Source organism: Panthera uncia, chromosome B1, assembly GCF_023721935.1.
Source record: "Panthera uncia isolate 11264 chromosome B1, Puncia_PCG_1.0, whole genome shotgun sequence".
NCBI lineage: Eukaryota > Metazoa > Chordata > Mammalia > Carnivora > Felidae > Panthera > Panthera uncia.
The window spans coordinates 100,145,154-100,160,116 of record NC_064811.1 but is presented as its reverse complement, the minus strand read 5'-3'; the positions used below and the strand labels follow the sequence as shown (position 1 = coordinate 100,160,116).

General features: G+C 35.9%; 1 protein-coding gene across 1 annotated transcript; it reads right to left on the bottom strand.

The window, feature by feature from the left end:
• Nucleotides 1-3,039: 3,039 nt before the first annotated feature.
• Nucleotides 3,040-5,007, bottom strand: LOC125923079 (ubiquitin-conjugating enzyme E2 variant 1). The gene has a single exon (XM_049631117.1). The coding sequence runs from the start codon at nucleotides 4,976-4,978 to the stop codon at nucleotides 4,535-4,537; it is 444 nt and encodes a 147-aa protein (XP_049487074.1). The 5' UTR covers nucleotides 4,979-5,007; the 3' UTR covers nucleotides 3,040-4,534.
• Between the last annotated feature and the right edge of the window lie 9,956 nt (nucleotides 5,008-14,963).

The window sequence follows — 14,963 nt, the reverse complement described above, 5'->3', positions numbered from 1 at the left end:
TCTAAATAATCTATGAATCAAAGGGAAAAATCAAAGGAAATTGCAAAATACTTTGAATAATCTATGAATACAGATAATAGAAATACAACGCTTAGAGTAAAATTTATATCTCTAAATGCTTACATTAGAAATTTTAAAAAAGGTCTAAAATCTAATGATTTGAGCTTCACACCTTAAGAAGCTAGGGAAAGAAGAACAAAGTAAACCCAGAGTAAGTAAAAATAAAAGAAATAATAAATACAGAAACCATTGAAACAGAAAGCAAACAACAGAGAAAAACTTTAAAAGCCCCCAAATATGATACTTCTAAAAATTTAGCAAACTTAAGAAAACCCTGGTGGGCTGATTGGCTGAGTGAGGGAGAAAGAAGAAGGGAGTGAGGGAAGAAAGATGGCAGAGAAAAAGAGAGAGAGAGCACCCAAATTATCAATACTAGAAATTAGAGAAGAGATTTGCATTTAAAATATAAGTCAATTTGTGAATAATAACATTAAAATGCATTCTTTATATCAATAAATGTGGCTTTATTTAGTTCTTCTTTAATTTATTTCAATAAATATTGTCTATTTTTTTCTCTAGATAACTTCATTATACTTATCTGTATGTACCTTATATGTTTTTGCTACTGATGTATATAAATATGACTGATTTTATATGTTGATTTTATAAGCTTTGCTGAATCCTCTTAATAATTCTAAGAATTTGGGATAGGTTTTTAAAAAATTTTTTTTTTCTTAACGCTTATTTATTATTGAGAGACAGAGAGAGACAGAGAGAGACAGAACATGAATATGGGAGGGGCAGAAAGAGGAGGAGACACAGAATCTGAAGCAGGCTCCAGGCTCTGAGCTGTCAGCACAGAGCCCGATGGGGGGCTTGAGCTCACAGACCATAAGATCATGACCTGAGCTGAAGTTGGACGCTCAACTGACTGAGCCACCCAGGTGCCCCAAATTTGACATAGTTTTTAAAAAATATGTGTATTACTCTAAGTGTGTTCCATGAACCAGTGCTAGTTCCTAAACTGTTAGTGGTCTGCAATGAGGTAAGAAATTGAGACTATTAGGTTAGAAATTTTTATAGTAAGTTGATAAGGTAATTATATATCTACTGAACTTAATAACAAAATTTTTGATTTGTATGATGTACATGTTTACATTTTCTTTCTTTAGATATTCATTTCTATCGTATTTTACAAATATATTAGTCTGACAGATTGGGGGAAAAAAGCTGATCCTTCCATGAACAATTTGAGAAGCACTGTGTAGATAATGTTATCATCTGCAAATAATGAAAGGTTTTCTTTTCTTAGTAAGTTTGGCTACTATACCAAAGTAGATCGGGTGGCTCATAAACAACAGACATTTATTTCTCACAGTTCTGGAGGCTGAAAGTATGAGATCAGGGTGCCAGCATGATTGGGTTCTGGTGAAAGCCCTTTTCTGGGTTGAAGACTGTCAACTTACATGGTGGAAAGAACTAGCTATCTCTCTGGCCTTTTCTTATAAGGGTAATAATCCCATTCATATGGACCCCACCCTCATTACCTAATTACTTATTGAAGGTCCCACATGCAAATACTATTATGTTGGAATTAGGATTTCAACACGGATTCTGGGGAGGGGAGTGGAGACACAAATATTCAATCTATAGCATATGGATCATATAATAAAAATACAACATCAACATTTATGGGATGCTTGGAGTAAAATTTATATCTCTAAATGCTTATATTAGAAATTTTAAGAAGGTGTAAAATCTAATGAATTTGCCTCAGGAACTTTCTTAGTATTATGGGTACCATGTCATCAAAAAAAATCCCCTAAGATCTGCCAGCCAAATAATAGTTTAAGTATGTTTCTTAGGAAAATGAGAGCAAATTAGAGATGCCTCCTGGAAGTTAACACCATTATTGTACTGGCTATTCATGTGTTAAAGAACAAAGAATGTAGATGTTGGGTCAAATAGCTATGGGCTTGAAATTTTGTTAAATCACTCACTCACTTTGATCTGTGTGATTTTGCTTAATCCCCCAACACTTGCTTCTTTGTATATGAAGTGAAAACAATTTTTTTTAAATGTTTAAATGTTTAAAAACATTTTTTTAAAAGTTTATTTACTTCAAGAGAGACAGAGAGGGAGAGCATGAGCAAGGAAGGGACAGAGAGAAAGGAGGAGAGAGAGAATCCCAAGCAGGCTCTGTACTTTCAATGCAAATCCCAATGTGGGGATTGAACTCATGAACTGTGAGATCATGACTTGAGCCAAGATCAAGAGTTGGATGCTTAACCAACTGAGCCACCCAAGCACCGCAACAATGGTAACAATTTTATAGGTATGATGTGAGGAATTAAATTATGTATGTAAAACATTCATACCTTATAGATATCCAATATTCGTTATTTATGTTATACTATTTTATTCTCCAGTTTTTTCCAGATGAACATAAAATGCAAAAATTATTATAGAGATAGGCTTATGACTCTTCATATAGAAGTAATTTCTACAGCTTTAGAAATTGCATGCTAAGAAAGAATACATTCAGAGAATCTCAGTGTTTTAAGATTTTTTTTTCCTGTGGGAAGGATTTTAAGCAATATAACTGCTATAATTCTCTAATTACTGAAGGAAATTTAGTTAATTATTTTACAACATCTGTTAACATCTTAACAAATAGAAATTTCTAATTGGCTTTTGCTGCTTTTTTCAAAATGTGTGAGTTGGGCTGTCTGTTGAAAAGGAGGGAAACAGGGGTGCCTGGGTGGCTCAGTTGGTTGAGTGTTTGACTTCGGCTCAGGTCATGATATCAAGGTTCATGAGTTCCAGCCCCACGTTGGGCTCCATGCTAATAGCTCAGAGCCTGGAGCCTGCTTCGGATTCTGTGTCTCCCTCTCCCTCTGCTCCTCCCCCACTCAAGCTCTGTCTGTCTCTCTCTCTCTCTCAAAAGTGAATAAACTTAAAAAGGAGGGAAACAGGTAGAAAATAATAGAATAAAACTGAAAGCGAACATCTGTTTCCATTTTCATAATGGCTTACGTATTTATTCTATTCATTTCTTTTTTTTTTTTTTTTTTTTTTTTTTTTTTTTTTTTTTTTTTTTTTTTAGAACACAATGAATCGCTTTTATTTCGGTATGCATCCACATCTCAGCATTTAGTGGTCCTGAACAGAAAAGTGGAAAAACGCAGCAATTTGCCAGGAAGTCAAGCCCGCCAATTTCGGGGATCTGCTGTGCACACCGAGTTCTTTTTCAATCCCTGCTGAGGACCGTGAGAAACAGCAGCACCAAAACCAAAGTATGCACCAAATTCAAGGTTCTTTTTGTTCCAGTTGCCACATTCCAAACTGGACCCAAATGGATTGCAAGATGACCACATGAGAACCCTGTGTAAAACTTCTTCAATTTTTAAAAGCAAAAGCAATTACAGGAAAAGAAAATTCATTCAGAGGGATCGTGTGTGCTTACGAGTGTCTTCTGTGGCCTTTCTCCAAGTTTAACCACCAAGAACTTTGAGAGCTGGCAGGTGTGAGTACCCCTGGTGACTGTTCTTTTCACTTTATCAAAACCTGAGCTAAAAAACCACATCAGCTGACGATGACAGCAGTGGGTGGCAGGGCTGAGGACCCAATATTCATTCCCAGGCTGGTGGAGAGTGAGTAAATGTTCCAAAACTAAACGAGGGAAGTCAGAGACTCTTTCCAACCTTACCTGATGGCTTCTGGCCAAAGCAAGGAAGTATTGTGGAAAGTGTTGGGTGGTGATGGTACAAAAAGGGAGTTGAGGAGGAGGAAGGAAAAAGCAGCACCCCTCGATTAAGGTGGGGGAGAAGATATGGGGAGAGCCCTGAATTCCTCACCAAAGGCCAATTTCAGAGGGGAGCAGAGGGGGTTACAATCTATGCTTCGGCCAAGGGTGGTGGTGGAAAGTGAAGAAGGGACAATGGCTTGGGGCGGGGGGGGGTGTGGTGGTGGGGGGCATCATTTAAGACTTAAAAAAAGCAGGGGTGCAGCTGGAGCACCCCCACACACCCAGCAGTAGTCCCACAGGCTGTGACCTGAAACCTTCACACCTACTCTAGCAAGCCACCCCAAGCTGGAGGGCTGTTGCAGGGAGGGAAGGGGGGAGGGAGGGAGGCAGGGGGAGGAGAAGGGGAGAAGGCAGAGACCCCAGGCCATGTAATCAGCAGCAAGGTGATTGTGTGATGTGTCTTTTCACAGTTGAGTTAGATGTGCCCCACCAGTTACGATGGGAACCAATTTAAATATACTTTCTTGATCCCAGAAGTTCAACTATGTGGACAGTGGTTACACTTGACAGGATGATTTGTTATAGCACAACTTATATATTTTAAATGGACAAAAAAATTAGTATCGTTTACAGTATCTTAAGATAAATTGCCTTTGAATGGGAGCTTCCTTTCCAGTACTTTGAGGTCTACAAGACGTATCTAGAAAATTTACTACTGTGGAAAATGAAGACTGCTTAAATCGAATGGGGGGGGGGAGGGGGAGGGCCTGTGGTTTTTCTTTTTGATTAATTGCTGTAACACTGTCCTTCGGGCGGCTGAGGGAGTTTCATGTTTTCTTTAGACATCATTAGGCGCCGGAGCTCTTGCAGGACGACTTTGATGCTATATGAATTCTGCCACTTTGCTAGCACTGATATGGCTCTTGGGTCCACCACTCCATTAGAACTATTAACTCCATTCATATTAATTTTTGTTACAAATCTTACAAAGGGGGGTGCTTCTGGGTATTTAGGTCCACATTCTATTTTAAGGCTGTATATTCGGTTTTCATAAATTGTTCTTGGAGGCCCAATTATCATCCCTGTCCATCTTGTAAGTGTCATGTCTTCGTCATCTTCTAGACCCCAGCTAACTGTGCCATCTCCTACTCCTTTCTGGCCTTCTTCCAGTTCTTCCAACAGTCGAAAATTGCGAGGGACTTTTACTCCCGAGCCCGTGGTGGCTGCCATCTTGCGTCGCTGTCGCTCGAAGGCCGGCCTATTCTATTCATTTCTGATATTCTGACCTGGAGGCTTCTTCATAAAATTTACAATTCGTTATGAGGAAAATATATTCTTAGTGTGTATGTCTTTGCTTATATCTCATGTAACAAAACAAGATTTAAGAAGGCATATCAAAGACATAAAATGCTACAAGGAAAAAAATAAATGAAAAGATGTGTAGGTCAAAAGGAAGGGGAGGTCATAAGTGAGTTTAGTTCACAAGGCACATGGAAATTTGCTAAAGAGGAGGTCAGCAGGCTGGGGCACATGCACAGTTCTTGGTTCTTGCCTTTTTTTTTTAAAGAGATAAATGTCATAAATCATTTATGACATCCTTAAAAAAAATAGGGATAATCATCATGTCCCAGGTAAAGTACAGCTCTTCTAACTAGAGAAAGCCATGGGATAATTTCCTAATAGATCAAGATATTATCTCTGTGGTGATCCATCTGATAAAAATATCTTGTAAGTGTGACACTTGTTCCAGCCCTTTGGAAAGATCTACATTGTTTTCTGGATTTTTTAAATACCATATTTCATCATTTTAATATACACATTAAAAAGTGTATTTTAACATACTTGAAGATGGAATGTATTTGATAATCAGTGGCATTTTAGATTCAATGAACTAAGTATGCTTTATTCAGATTCAGTTTCACACAGAAACCCAGGAGGTGTTTTGTTATGCACCTGGCCTTTTATTATGTACTAACTGCTGCTGTGTTTTAAGATGTCTGATTAAGACAAAGGAATCATCTGACATACATTCTGCACAGGCACATCATGCTAAATTTAAGTTTCACAAAGTCCCATAGATTAATTTCTATTAAAAATTTTTTAAGTTTATTTATTTATTTTGAGACAGAGAAAGAACACATGTGAGGTAGAGGCAGAGAGAGATGGAGAAAGAATTCCAAGCAGGCTCTGACAGCACAGAGCCCCTCACGGGGCTTGAACTCATGAACCATGAGATCATGACCTGAACCAAGATCAAGAGTTGGGTGTTTGAGCCACCCAGGTATCCTTCTATTTTTTTTTTTTTAATGCATATTGTGTATTTACCTGTGGTCATTGATTGCTTAGGTTAATAGTGAATTTAGCTGCCATTTCTAAGGCCACAGAGAACTGTCTAGGACAGTATTGGGTAGCAGCTTGATTTGAAACATAAAAGAATACATGATATTCAGGTACTTAAGAGTAGCTATGAAGAGAGAAACAAGATTTCAGTTATTGTAACCAAACGTTTAATTTCCCTGTCTATAGATTAATAGTGATTTTTGTATGAATAGCATTGTCCTATTATATAGGTTATTTGAAGAAATCATTAATAAGTTTGCCAAAAGATTTCTCTGAAATAGTGAAGGCAGAAAGCTAAATTTATAAATGTGGCTAGGGTAGGAATGGGACCAAAATACACTGATCTTACTAAACTTTTAGTGCTACTTTTAAAGATCCCTTTTGACTGATGCAGCCTAGAAGAGTACTATGCTCTGAGCATAATCCGAAATTTTTATTGCAGAGAGCTGACTTTTTTCTCCCTTTGCCATCAGTGCCATTTATTAAAAGCAAAGTAACTACGCTTCACATTCCTGCAGCACATACAGCTAGAAAGTAAAATAAAGCTATTTCAAAATGAATTGCTTCACATGTTAAACTATTACTTGAGGGCTTTGAAAGAGGAATTTAGAAATATCGATTTCTTCAGTTCATTCCTTTTTTTGTTCTTTCTTTTTTGCAATTGGTTTGGAGACCATGTAATTATACACACATATACACACAGTCTTAATTAAGAATAAATCTATTAAATTAATCAAATATTTAAAGATTGAAGTGTACAAAATAATAAACCTAATGAATATATGATAATAATGGACATTAACTAGATTGATTTTTCAAGAAGAGAGCTGGGAACAACAGATAAAAAGGCTCAAAATAAAGAAATTCTAAAATAAAAATCTACATTTTTGTAGGCTATAAATAGTTAAGCACCATTCTCTATTTTTATACTTTAGGTTATTTTAATAGATCTGGTTCTGAATCTAGACAGCATGGCTTAAATCCTGGTTTTACCAGTTATTACTTATGTACTTTGGGGCATGTTTCTTATCTGTGCATGCACTTCCTCATCTATAGAGTGGTAATGATTATAGTTTTGTTATGGTTTTTATTATAATCAAATGAGTTAACACATATAATGTATTTAATCAGAACAGTGTTTGACACATAAGTATTCATAATGTGTGAGCTTTGCTACTACTTTGAGATGTCAATTGTTGATACATGTTGATGTTAAGATATCAGAAATTGGCCTTTTAAACAAACATGTAATAGTAGAGAAAAAAGTCTTACTGGGTTTTACAAGAAGTAGAATCAGGCAATATTTAAGCTAAAAAGAAGCTAAAGGTCATCTGGTTGACTCCCTTATTTTACAGATGAAGAAACAGATGTTTGTGGGAGAAAGAGATGTGTCTACCATTATACAACAAATTATTGCCACAGTATATTCTAGAACCCTGAGCCATCAATAACCAAATCTAAGTCTTTCCAAGGCTCTACGTGTCATAACAGAGGTGTCATTACACAACATTTCAAATGAAGACTGTGAATTGGTGAGGCCACAACTCAAAATCTGAAATAAAAACCAAAGCTAAACTTATTGCTTACTTAAGTAAGGAAGAACTAGACTGAACAGGCAAAGTCTTATTAAGCAAAGCAAATTGCTAATGTTATTCAGGGGCTTGGGAAAAGTTTGTTTAGGGTGTGTTGACTTCAGGGGCAAGAGTGAGTTGATGTCAGTCCAAGAGGCATGGTTGTGTTACTTATACAAGAAAATGGATTTACAGTGTGTTGGCATCAGTCTTAGAAGCATGTATCCTGGAGTAAGTTGGTTACTGACTGGCTGACTTTCAAAGTGTGAGGGTGTCACTACTTGGTTGGCTTTCAGAACCTTGTTCACTGAAGCAAGTTGTCATTGATCGATTAGACAAGTTAAACCAGCTTTACTGTTTATTACCAAGGCTAAAGAATGATCAATCATTTCCTAGGAGTAGAAGGACATTTTTGTTCTTGAAACAGTCCTCTACTGAAAAATTGTTCAGGATGGTGAATAAGTAATTATGTAGATGATTTCAGTTTGTTTTATACCATATAGAAGCATCATGTAAGAGAAAAACAACAAAATAAATACACAGGAAAGAAGAGGAAAACCTAGAGAAAGGAAGATGCAATGTTTCCTTACAAGAGCAGCCATAGCTAAGCAAAGGGTTATTTTTCTTTCTCTTATATAGGCATATTATGCAGGAGAGAGCAAATGGAGCATTTTTCCTTCATGGCTGGAGAGCTATAATTATTCCATGAGTGAACTTTTCTGACCTTAGGTGTATACTCTTCACCTGGCCCCTCTTACTGTGTTTCCTCCAGAGATGGGTATCCTACCTCCCCTTTGAAGGTGCCATCACTGTTCCCAGGTCCTCTCTATAGCAGGACACTGAGCTGTAATATGTGTTTGATGAAACCACATCCCATAAACAGGTGACACACAAATGTATCTATCTACTCCTACATTTGTTCTCCCGTCCTTACATACTTAACATAGATGTTAAACTAAATGTATCATTATGTCATCATCATTAAAAATAAAAATAAGCAAGGAGAAGGAGTTTCTGCTCCTTTCTTTCACAACTAAATCATCTGAAGGGCTAGGCTAATTAATGAATGACTTTTTGAATCAAGAAAAAGCCTTACAAATGCTTCTTGGTCAGTGCATGTAATCTGTTGCAGATTATATCAGCACCGTGTCCCCTCTTCATAACAAGACACTTAAATTGGACAAGTCTCACCTGAATTAAGGCCACCTGTCTCTCTCTGGACTGCCTGCCTTATCTGCCTTATCTATAAAACAAGCTGTCTTTATTGCTGGGTCTTTGATGCAGCCACTCCTCTACACAGCGTTTTATATGAAGATCAGAAGCTTTAACTTCTAGTTCAAAGGCTTTTACCAAAGTATTTCAAGCTTTTGGTATCCAGGGGGCTCTCTTTCCTACTTTGAAGCACAAAGCAAGGGGTAAGACATGGGCCAAACATGCTAGTGATTGCAGGCACATGGCAAATGATCAGGCATCTATTACTATTTAATCTTTTTTTTCAGAGTTTCTCTAGGGAGAGCAGGGCTGCAGGGCAAATACAGTAGGCTCAAGAACTTTCTCCAGTTCACAGCTACCAAGAGACCCATTGAGGATATCTAAAAGCATACAATTCACTCAGCATACAAAAAGGAAGTACTGGAAGTTGTTTCTAAGGAAGGGATAAGTACTATATAATAATTGTTATAGCCGGTGTTCACCTGCCAAAACTGTAGAATGCTACATCTAAACTGAGAGATTGGAATAAAATTTTTATTGAATACTAACAATGTGCAAGATTCTTTACATATATTATTTAATACATAAAGTTCCACAAGACAGGTACAGTAGTCCACCTTATCCAGAGGGGATATGTACAGGTACAGTAGTCCACCTTATCCATAGGGGATACCCTATGATACTATACTTTTTTCTATATATACATAACAATTAAGACGTTTTATTTGTAAACCAGATACAGTAAGAGATTAATAGCAATAACTAATAATAAAATGGAACAATTATAAACATATACTATAATAAAAGTTATGTCAGTATGGACTCTGAAAATATCTTGTACTGTACTCATCCTTCTTGTGATGATGTAAGATAATAAAATGCCTATGTGATGAAATGAAGTCAGGTGAATGATGTAAGCATTGTTATATAGCGTTAGATTACTACTGAACTTCTGATGATATGTCAGAAGGAGGATTATCTTCTTTTGGACTAGGGTTGAGCATGGGTAATTGAAACCATGGAAAGCAAAACCATGGGTAAGGGAGAACTACTATATTATTACTCTATATTGTAATGTAGAGGGAGGACAATGAGGCTCAGAGAAGTTACCTGCTTTAGGTCAGTAAGAAAGAAGTACTGGAATCACACCCTCTAGTTTATTAGTCTGTAAAGTCCATCATCGTTTTACACCATGTTGACTTCTGAAAAAAAGTGATGCTTTTATTTTTTATTATTTTTTTTATTTATTTTTGGGACAGAGAGAGACAGAGCATGAATGGGGGAGGGGCAGAGAGAGAGGGAGACACAGAGTCGGAAACAGGCTCCAGGCTCCGAGCCATCAGCCCAGAGCCTGACGCGGGGCTCGAACTCACGGACCGCGAGATCATGACCTGGCTGAAGTCGGACGCTTAACCGACTGCGCCACCCAGGCGCCCCAAAAAGTGATGCTTTTAAAGGTTACTTGAATGAAAAAAAATTAAAAGATAACTTGAATAAAATTTTCTTTGTTCTATGGTAGATAACATGAAACAAAACTGTAAAGGAAAACATATTCAAAATAAAATTTTTATTTATTTTTAAAATTTTTATTTAAATTCTAGTTAGTTAACATACAGTACAATATTGGTTTCAGGAGTAGAATTCAGTGACTCATCACTTACATACAATACTAAGTGCTCATCATAACAAGTTAACTCCTTAATAACCATCACCCATTTAACCCATTTCCTACCCACCTCCCTCCAAGAACCCTCAGTTTGTTTTCAAACCCTCATGGTTTGTTTCCCTCTTTTGTCTCCTTTCCTATATGTTCATCTGTTTTGTTTCTTAAATTTCACATATGAGTAAAATCATATGATATTTGTATTCCTATGACTGACTTATTTTGCTTAACATAATACATACTAGCTCCAACCATGTCATTGCAAATGGCAAGATTTCATTCTTTTTGACGGCTGGGTAATGTTCCACCACACACACACACACACACACACACACACACCACATCCTCTTCATCCATTTATCAGTTGATGGACATTTGGGCTCTCTCCAAGCTTGGCTATTGTTGATAATACCACTGTAAACATTGGGGTGCATGTACCCCATTGAGTCTGTATTTTTGTATCCTTTGGGTAAATATCTAGTAATATAATTGCTGGATCAAAGGGTAGTTCCATTTTTAACTTTCTGAGGAACCTCCATACTGTTCTCAGAGTGGCTGCCCCAGTTTGCATTCCAACCAACAGTGCAAGAGAATTCCCCTTTCTTCACAGCCTCACCAACACCTGTTGTTTCTTGTGTTGTTAATTTTAGCCATTCTGATAGGTGTGAGGTGGTATCATGGTTTTGATTTGTATTTCCCTGATAAGGAGTGACGTTGAGCATCTTTTCATGTGTCTGTTAGCCATCTGGATGTCTTCTTTTGAAAATGTCTATTCCCGTCTTCTGCTTATTTCTTCACTGGATTATTTGATTTTTGGGTGTTGAGTTTGATAAATTCATTATAGATTTTGGATACTAACCCTTTATCAGATATGTCATTTGCAAATATCTTCTCCCATTCCATCAGTTGCTTCTTAGTTTTGCTGATTGTATTCTTCACTGTGCAGAAGCTTTTTAACTTGATGAAGTCCTAATAGTTCATTTTTTGCTTTTGTTTCCCTTGCCTCTGGCAATGTGTCTAGTAAGATGTAGTTGTGGCCAAGGTCAAAGAGGTTGCTGCCTGTGTTCTCCTCTATAGTTTTGTAAAATGTTTATTTAAAAAATATGTGAAAGAAGAAAAAAGACAAATGTTTGACTGGCTGAGGATGAGCATAAAAGAAACTACTGTTATGGTGAAAATCAGGGTTGAAAGTGAGAACAAATGGGATCCTGGTGCAAGCCCTGGAAGAATGTCATTTGTAGATGGACAACAGAAAAATGTAAGGGCTTATTGTGATGATTTTCTACTTTACCAACTTTTGCATCCTGCAACATCTATCAAAAATACATTACTAGTAAATGCTTTTTGAATTAATGAGCTAATTGTGGCAAGATTAGAGGTTGGTTTATCACAGTCTTCTACCCCAGGCTCTTAAGGAAAACTTGGAAGAAATTTTGACTTGCGTATTCTTTGTGACAGGTATATCTGAGCATTCTGATCATTCAGCTCTGAAAGATACTCACTGTGTCTACATAGCTATTTGGAGATATGATGGAATAAAAGCAGAGAATCTTGGAGAACAGAAACCTCAGAGGCATATCCTGGATGCTTCCAGGGCTCTCTAGCATAGAAACCCATGTATATCACCAAAGGTGGAACCCTATTCTAGAGGCATTGTTCTTAAAGAGTGCTGTAAGGGTATTCATTATTATTTCATTTATTTGGATATTTATGTTATGTATGTCTCATAGTGACATGTAGCACTTTGGTTTATCAAACTTATATAGGTAAAGAAGAGAATGAAATATCGTCCTGTTGTAATAAATCCATCTTTTACTCTTAAATAATTGTATTTATCCTTTCTTTGCAGACAAAACTTTAAAATCCTTGGTTATCTTTCCACTAGGGATTAACAATCATCAGAGAGTTAGAAGAAAAGTAGAAGAGTATAACTATCATTTTAGGTCTCCAGCCTCTTTTAAAAAAGCTCTACTTTTATGGTTTGCAATAAAAAAAATGCCCTACTTTACAGATAGCCAGCTGTTTCTTCTAAGAGGATTTTTCTAGGTAATACACTTAGTAGAAGGGGTCATATATTATAGATGGGATTAAAGAGGCATATGTAGGATTCTGTTATATGATTAATGGGAGGTGCTATACTTTTTTAAATGTATAATTCATTGACTATGTAGACAATTATTGAAATTGGTACTTTTCATAAGGTTCTCTTGCAGAATCAATGATTCTTTAATGAACAATTGCTAGAAAATCTAATCAGAAAAGTCTAAATACAGTTAGAAAATAACAAATATCAGAGCATAAATAAGTGAAATAGAGACTAAAAAGACAATAGAAAAAATCAGAGTAAGAGTTGATTCTTTGAAGAGATAAAACAAAATGGACAAACCTTTGCTAAACTCACCAAGAAAAACAGAGAGGGCCCCAAACTGGAAATGTAAGAGATGTTATAACTGATGCCTCAGAAATACAAAGGATCAAAAGAGACCTATGAAAAATTATATACCAACAAATTGCACAATGTAGAAGAAATGGATAAGTTTCTAGAAACATAACCTACCAGGAAATAGAAAATCTGAACAGACCAATTACTAGTAAGGAGATTGAATCAGTGATCAAAAATCTCCCAACAAATTAAAGTCCAGGACTGGATGGCTTCACTGGTGAATTTTACCAAACATTCAAAGAAAAATTAATACCAGTTTTCTCAAACTCTTGTAAGAAATAGAAGAGGAAGGAATGCTTCCAAACTCATTTTATGAGACCAGATTTACCCTGACACCAAAACCAGACAAGGACACCACAACAAAAAAATAATACAATGGAATATTACTCAGCCATAAAAATGAATGAAATCTTGCCATTTGCAATGACATGGATGGAACCAGAGAGTATTATGCTAAGTGAAATAAGTCAGTCAGAGAAAGTCAAATAACTTTCACTAATATTTGGAATTTAAGAAACAAAACAAATGAACATAGGGGAAAAGAGAGGCAAACCATCAAACAGACTCTTAAGTGTAGAGAACAAACTGAGGGTTACTGGAGGGGATATGGGATGTGAGCGGGGGATGGATTAAATGGGTGATGGATATTAAGGAGGGCACTAGTTTTGATGAGCATTGGGTGTTGTATGTATGTAATGAAACACTAAATTCTACACCTTAAAGTAATATTACACTATAAGTTAACTAACTAGAATTTAAATAAAAACTTGAAACTAAAAAAAAAATAATAAAGCAGATTGGTAAAAGTTTTTCATGTAAAGTGGACCATCAACTCCCAGGACCAGAAACATACATTCTGGCATTAACCGATCAGTGTTTGTTTTGTGCTTATATATAATTTTAGGCTGAGACCAAAGTTGGCAGTGGGGAGTGGGTGCTTGGGAATAGTTAAAAATAAACGTATGATAAAGAGAAAAATATTATAGGTCAAGATTCCTTGTAAACTTGGATGCAAAAATCCTTAGTAAAATATGAGGAAACTAAATTCAATAATACATTAAAAGGATCATACATGATGATCAAATGGGATTTGTTCCAGAGATGTAAGGATCATTCAACATCTGCAGGGCAGTCAATGTCATATACCATATTAACAAAATGAGGGATAACAACCACATGAAAATTTCAGTAGATACAGAAAAAGCATTTGACACACTTCAATGTCCATTTATAATAAAAAATATATCCAATTCAATATCCAAAATTCAACATCCATTTATGATTTAGAAAGTGGGCATAAAGAGAACCTACCTCAACATAATAAAAGCCATATATGATAAGCCTACATCTAACATACTCAACAATGAAAAGCTGGAAGCCTTTCCTTTAAGATTAGGAGGAAGACAAGGATACCCATTCTCACCACTTCTATTCAACATAGTATTGGAAGTACTAGCCAGAACAATTAGGCAAGAAAAGGAAATAAGAGACATCCAAATTGGAATGGAAGAAGTTAAACTGTGTTTGCAAATGTCATGATAGTGTATATAGAAAACTCAAAAGACTTCATCAAAAAACTGTAGTAACTAATAAACAAATTCAGTAAAGTTGCAGAATACAAAATTAATACACAAAATATATTGTTTTTCTATACACCAATAACTATATGAAAGAAAAATAAAAGAATCCCATTAACAATAGTATCAAAAAGAATAAAATATCTAGTAATAAATTTAACCAAGGATGTGAAAGACCTGTATATTGAAACCATAAGGTATTAATGAAAGAAATTGAAAGCAATACAAATAAGTGAAAAGATAGCCCATGTTCATGGATTAAAAGAATCAACATTGTTAAAATGTTCATGTTACACAAAGCATTTTTGAAATTCAGTGCAATTGCTATCAAAAAGCATTTTGCAAATAAATATAACAAGTAATCCTAAAATTTGTATGGAATCACAAAAGAAAACCCAAAGAGTCAAAA

Coding starts and splice junctions, on each gene's coding strand:
- LOC125923079 (XM_049631117.1), bottom strand. CDS start 4,978: ATGGCAGCCACCACGGGCTCGGGAGTAAAAGTCCCTCGCAATTTTCGA.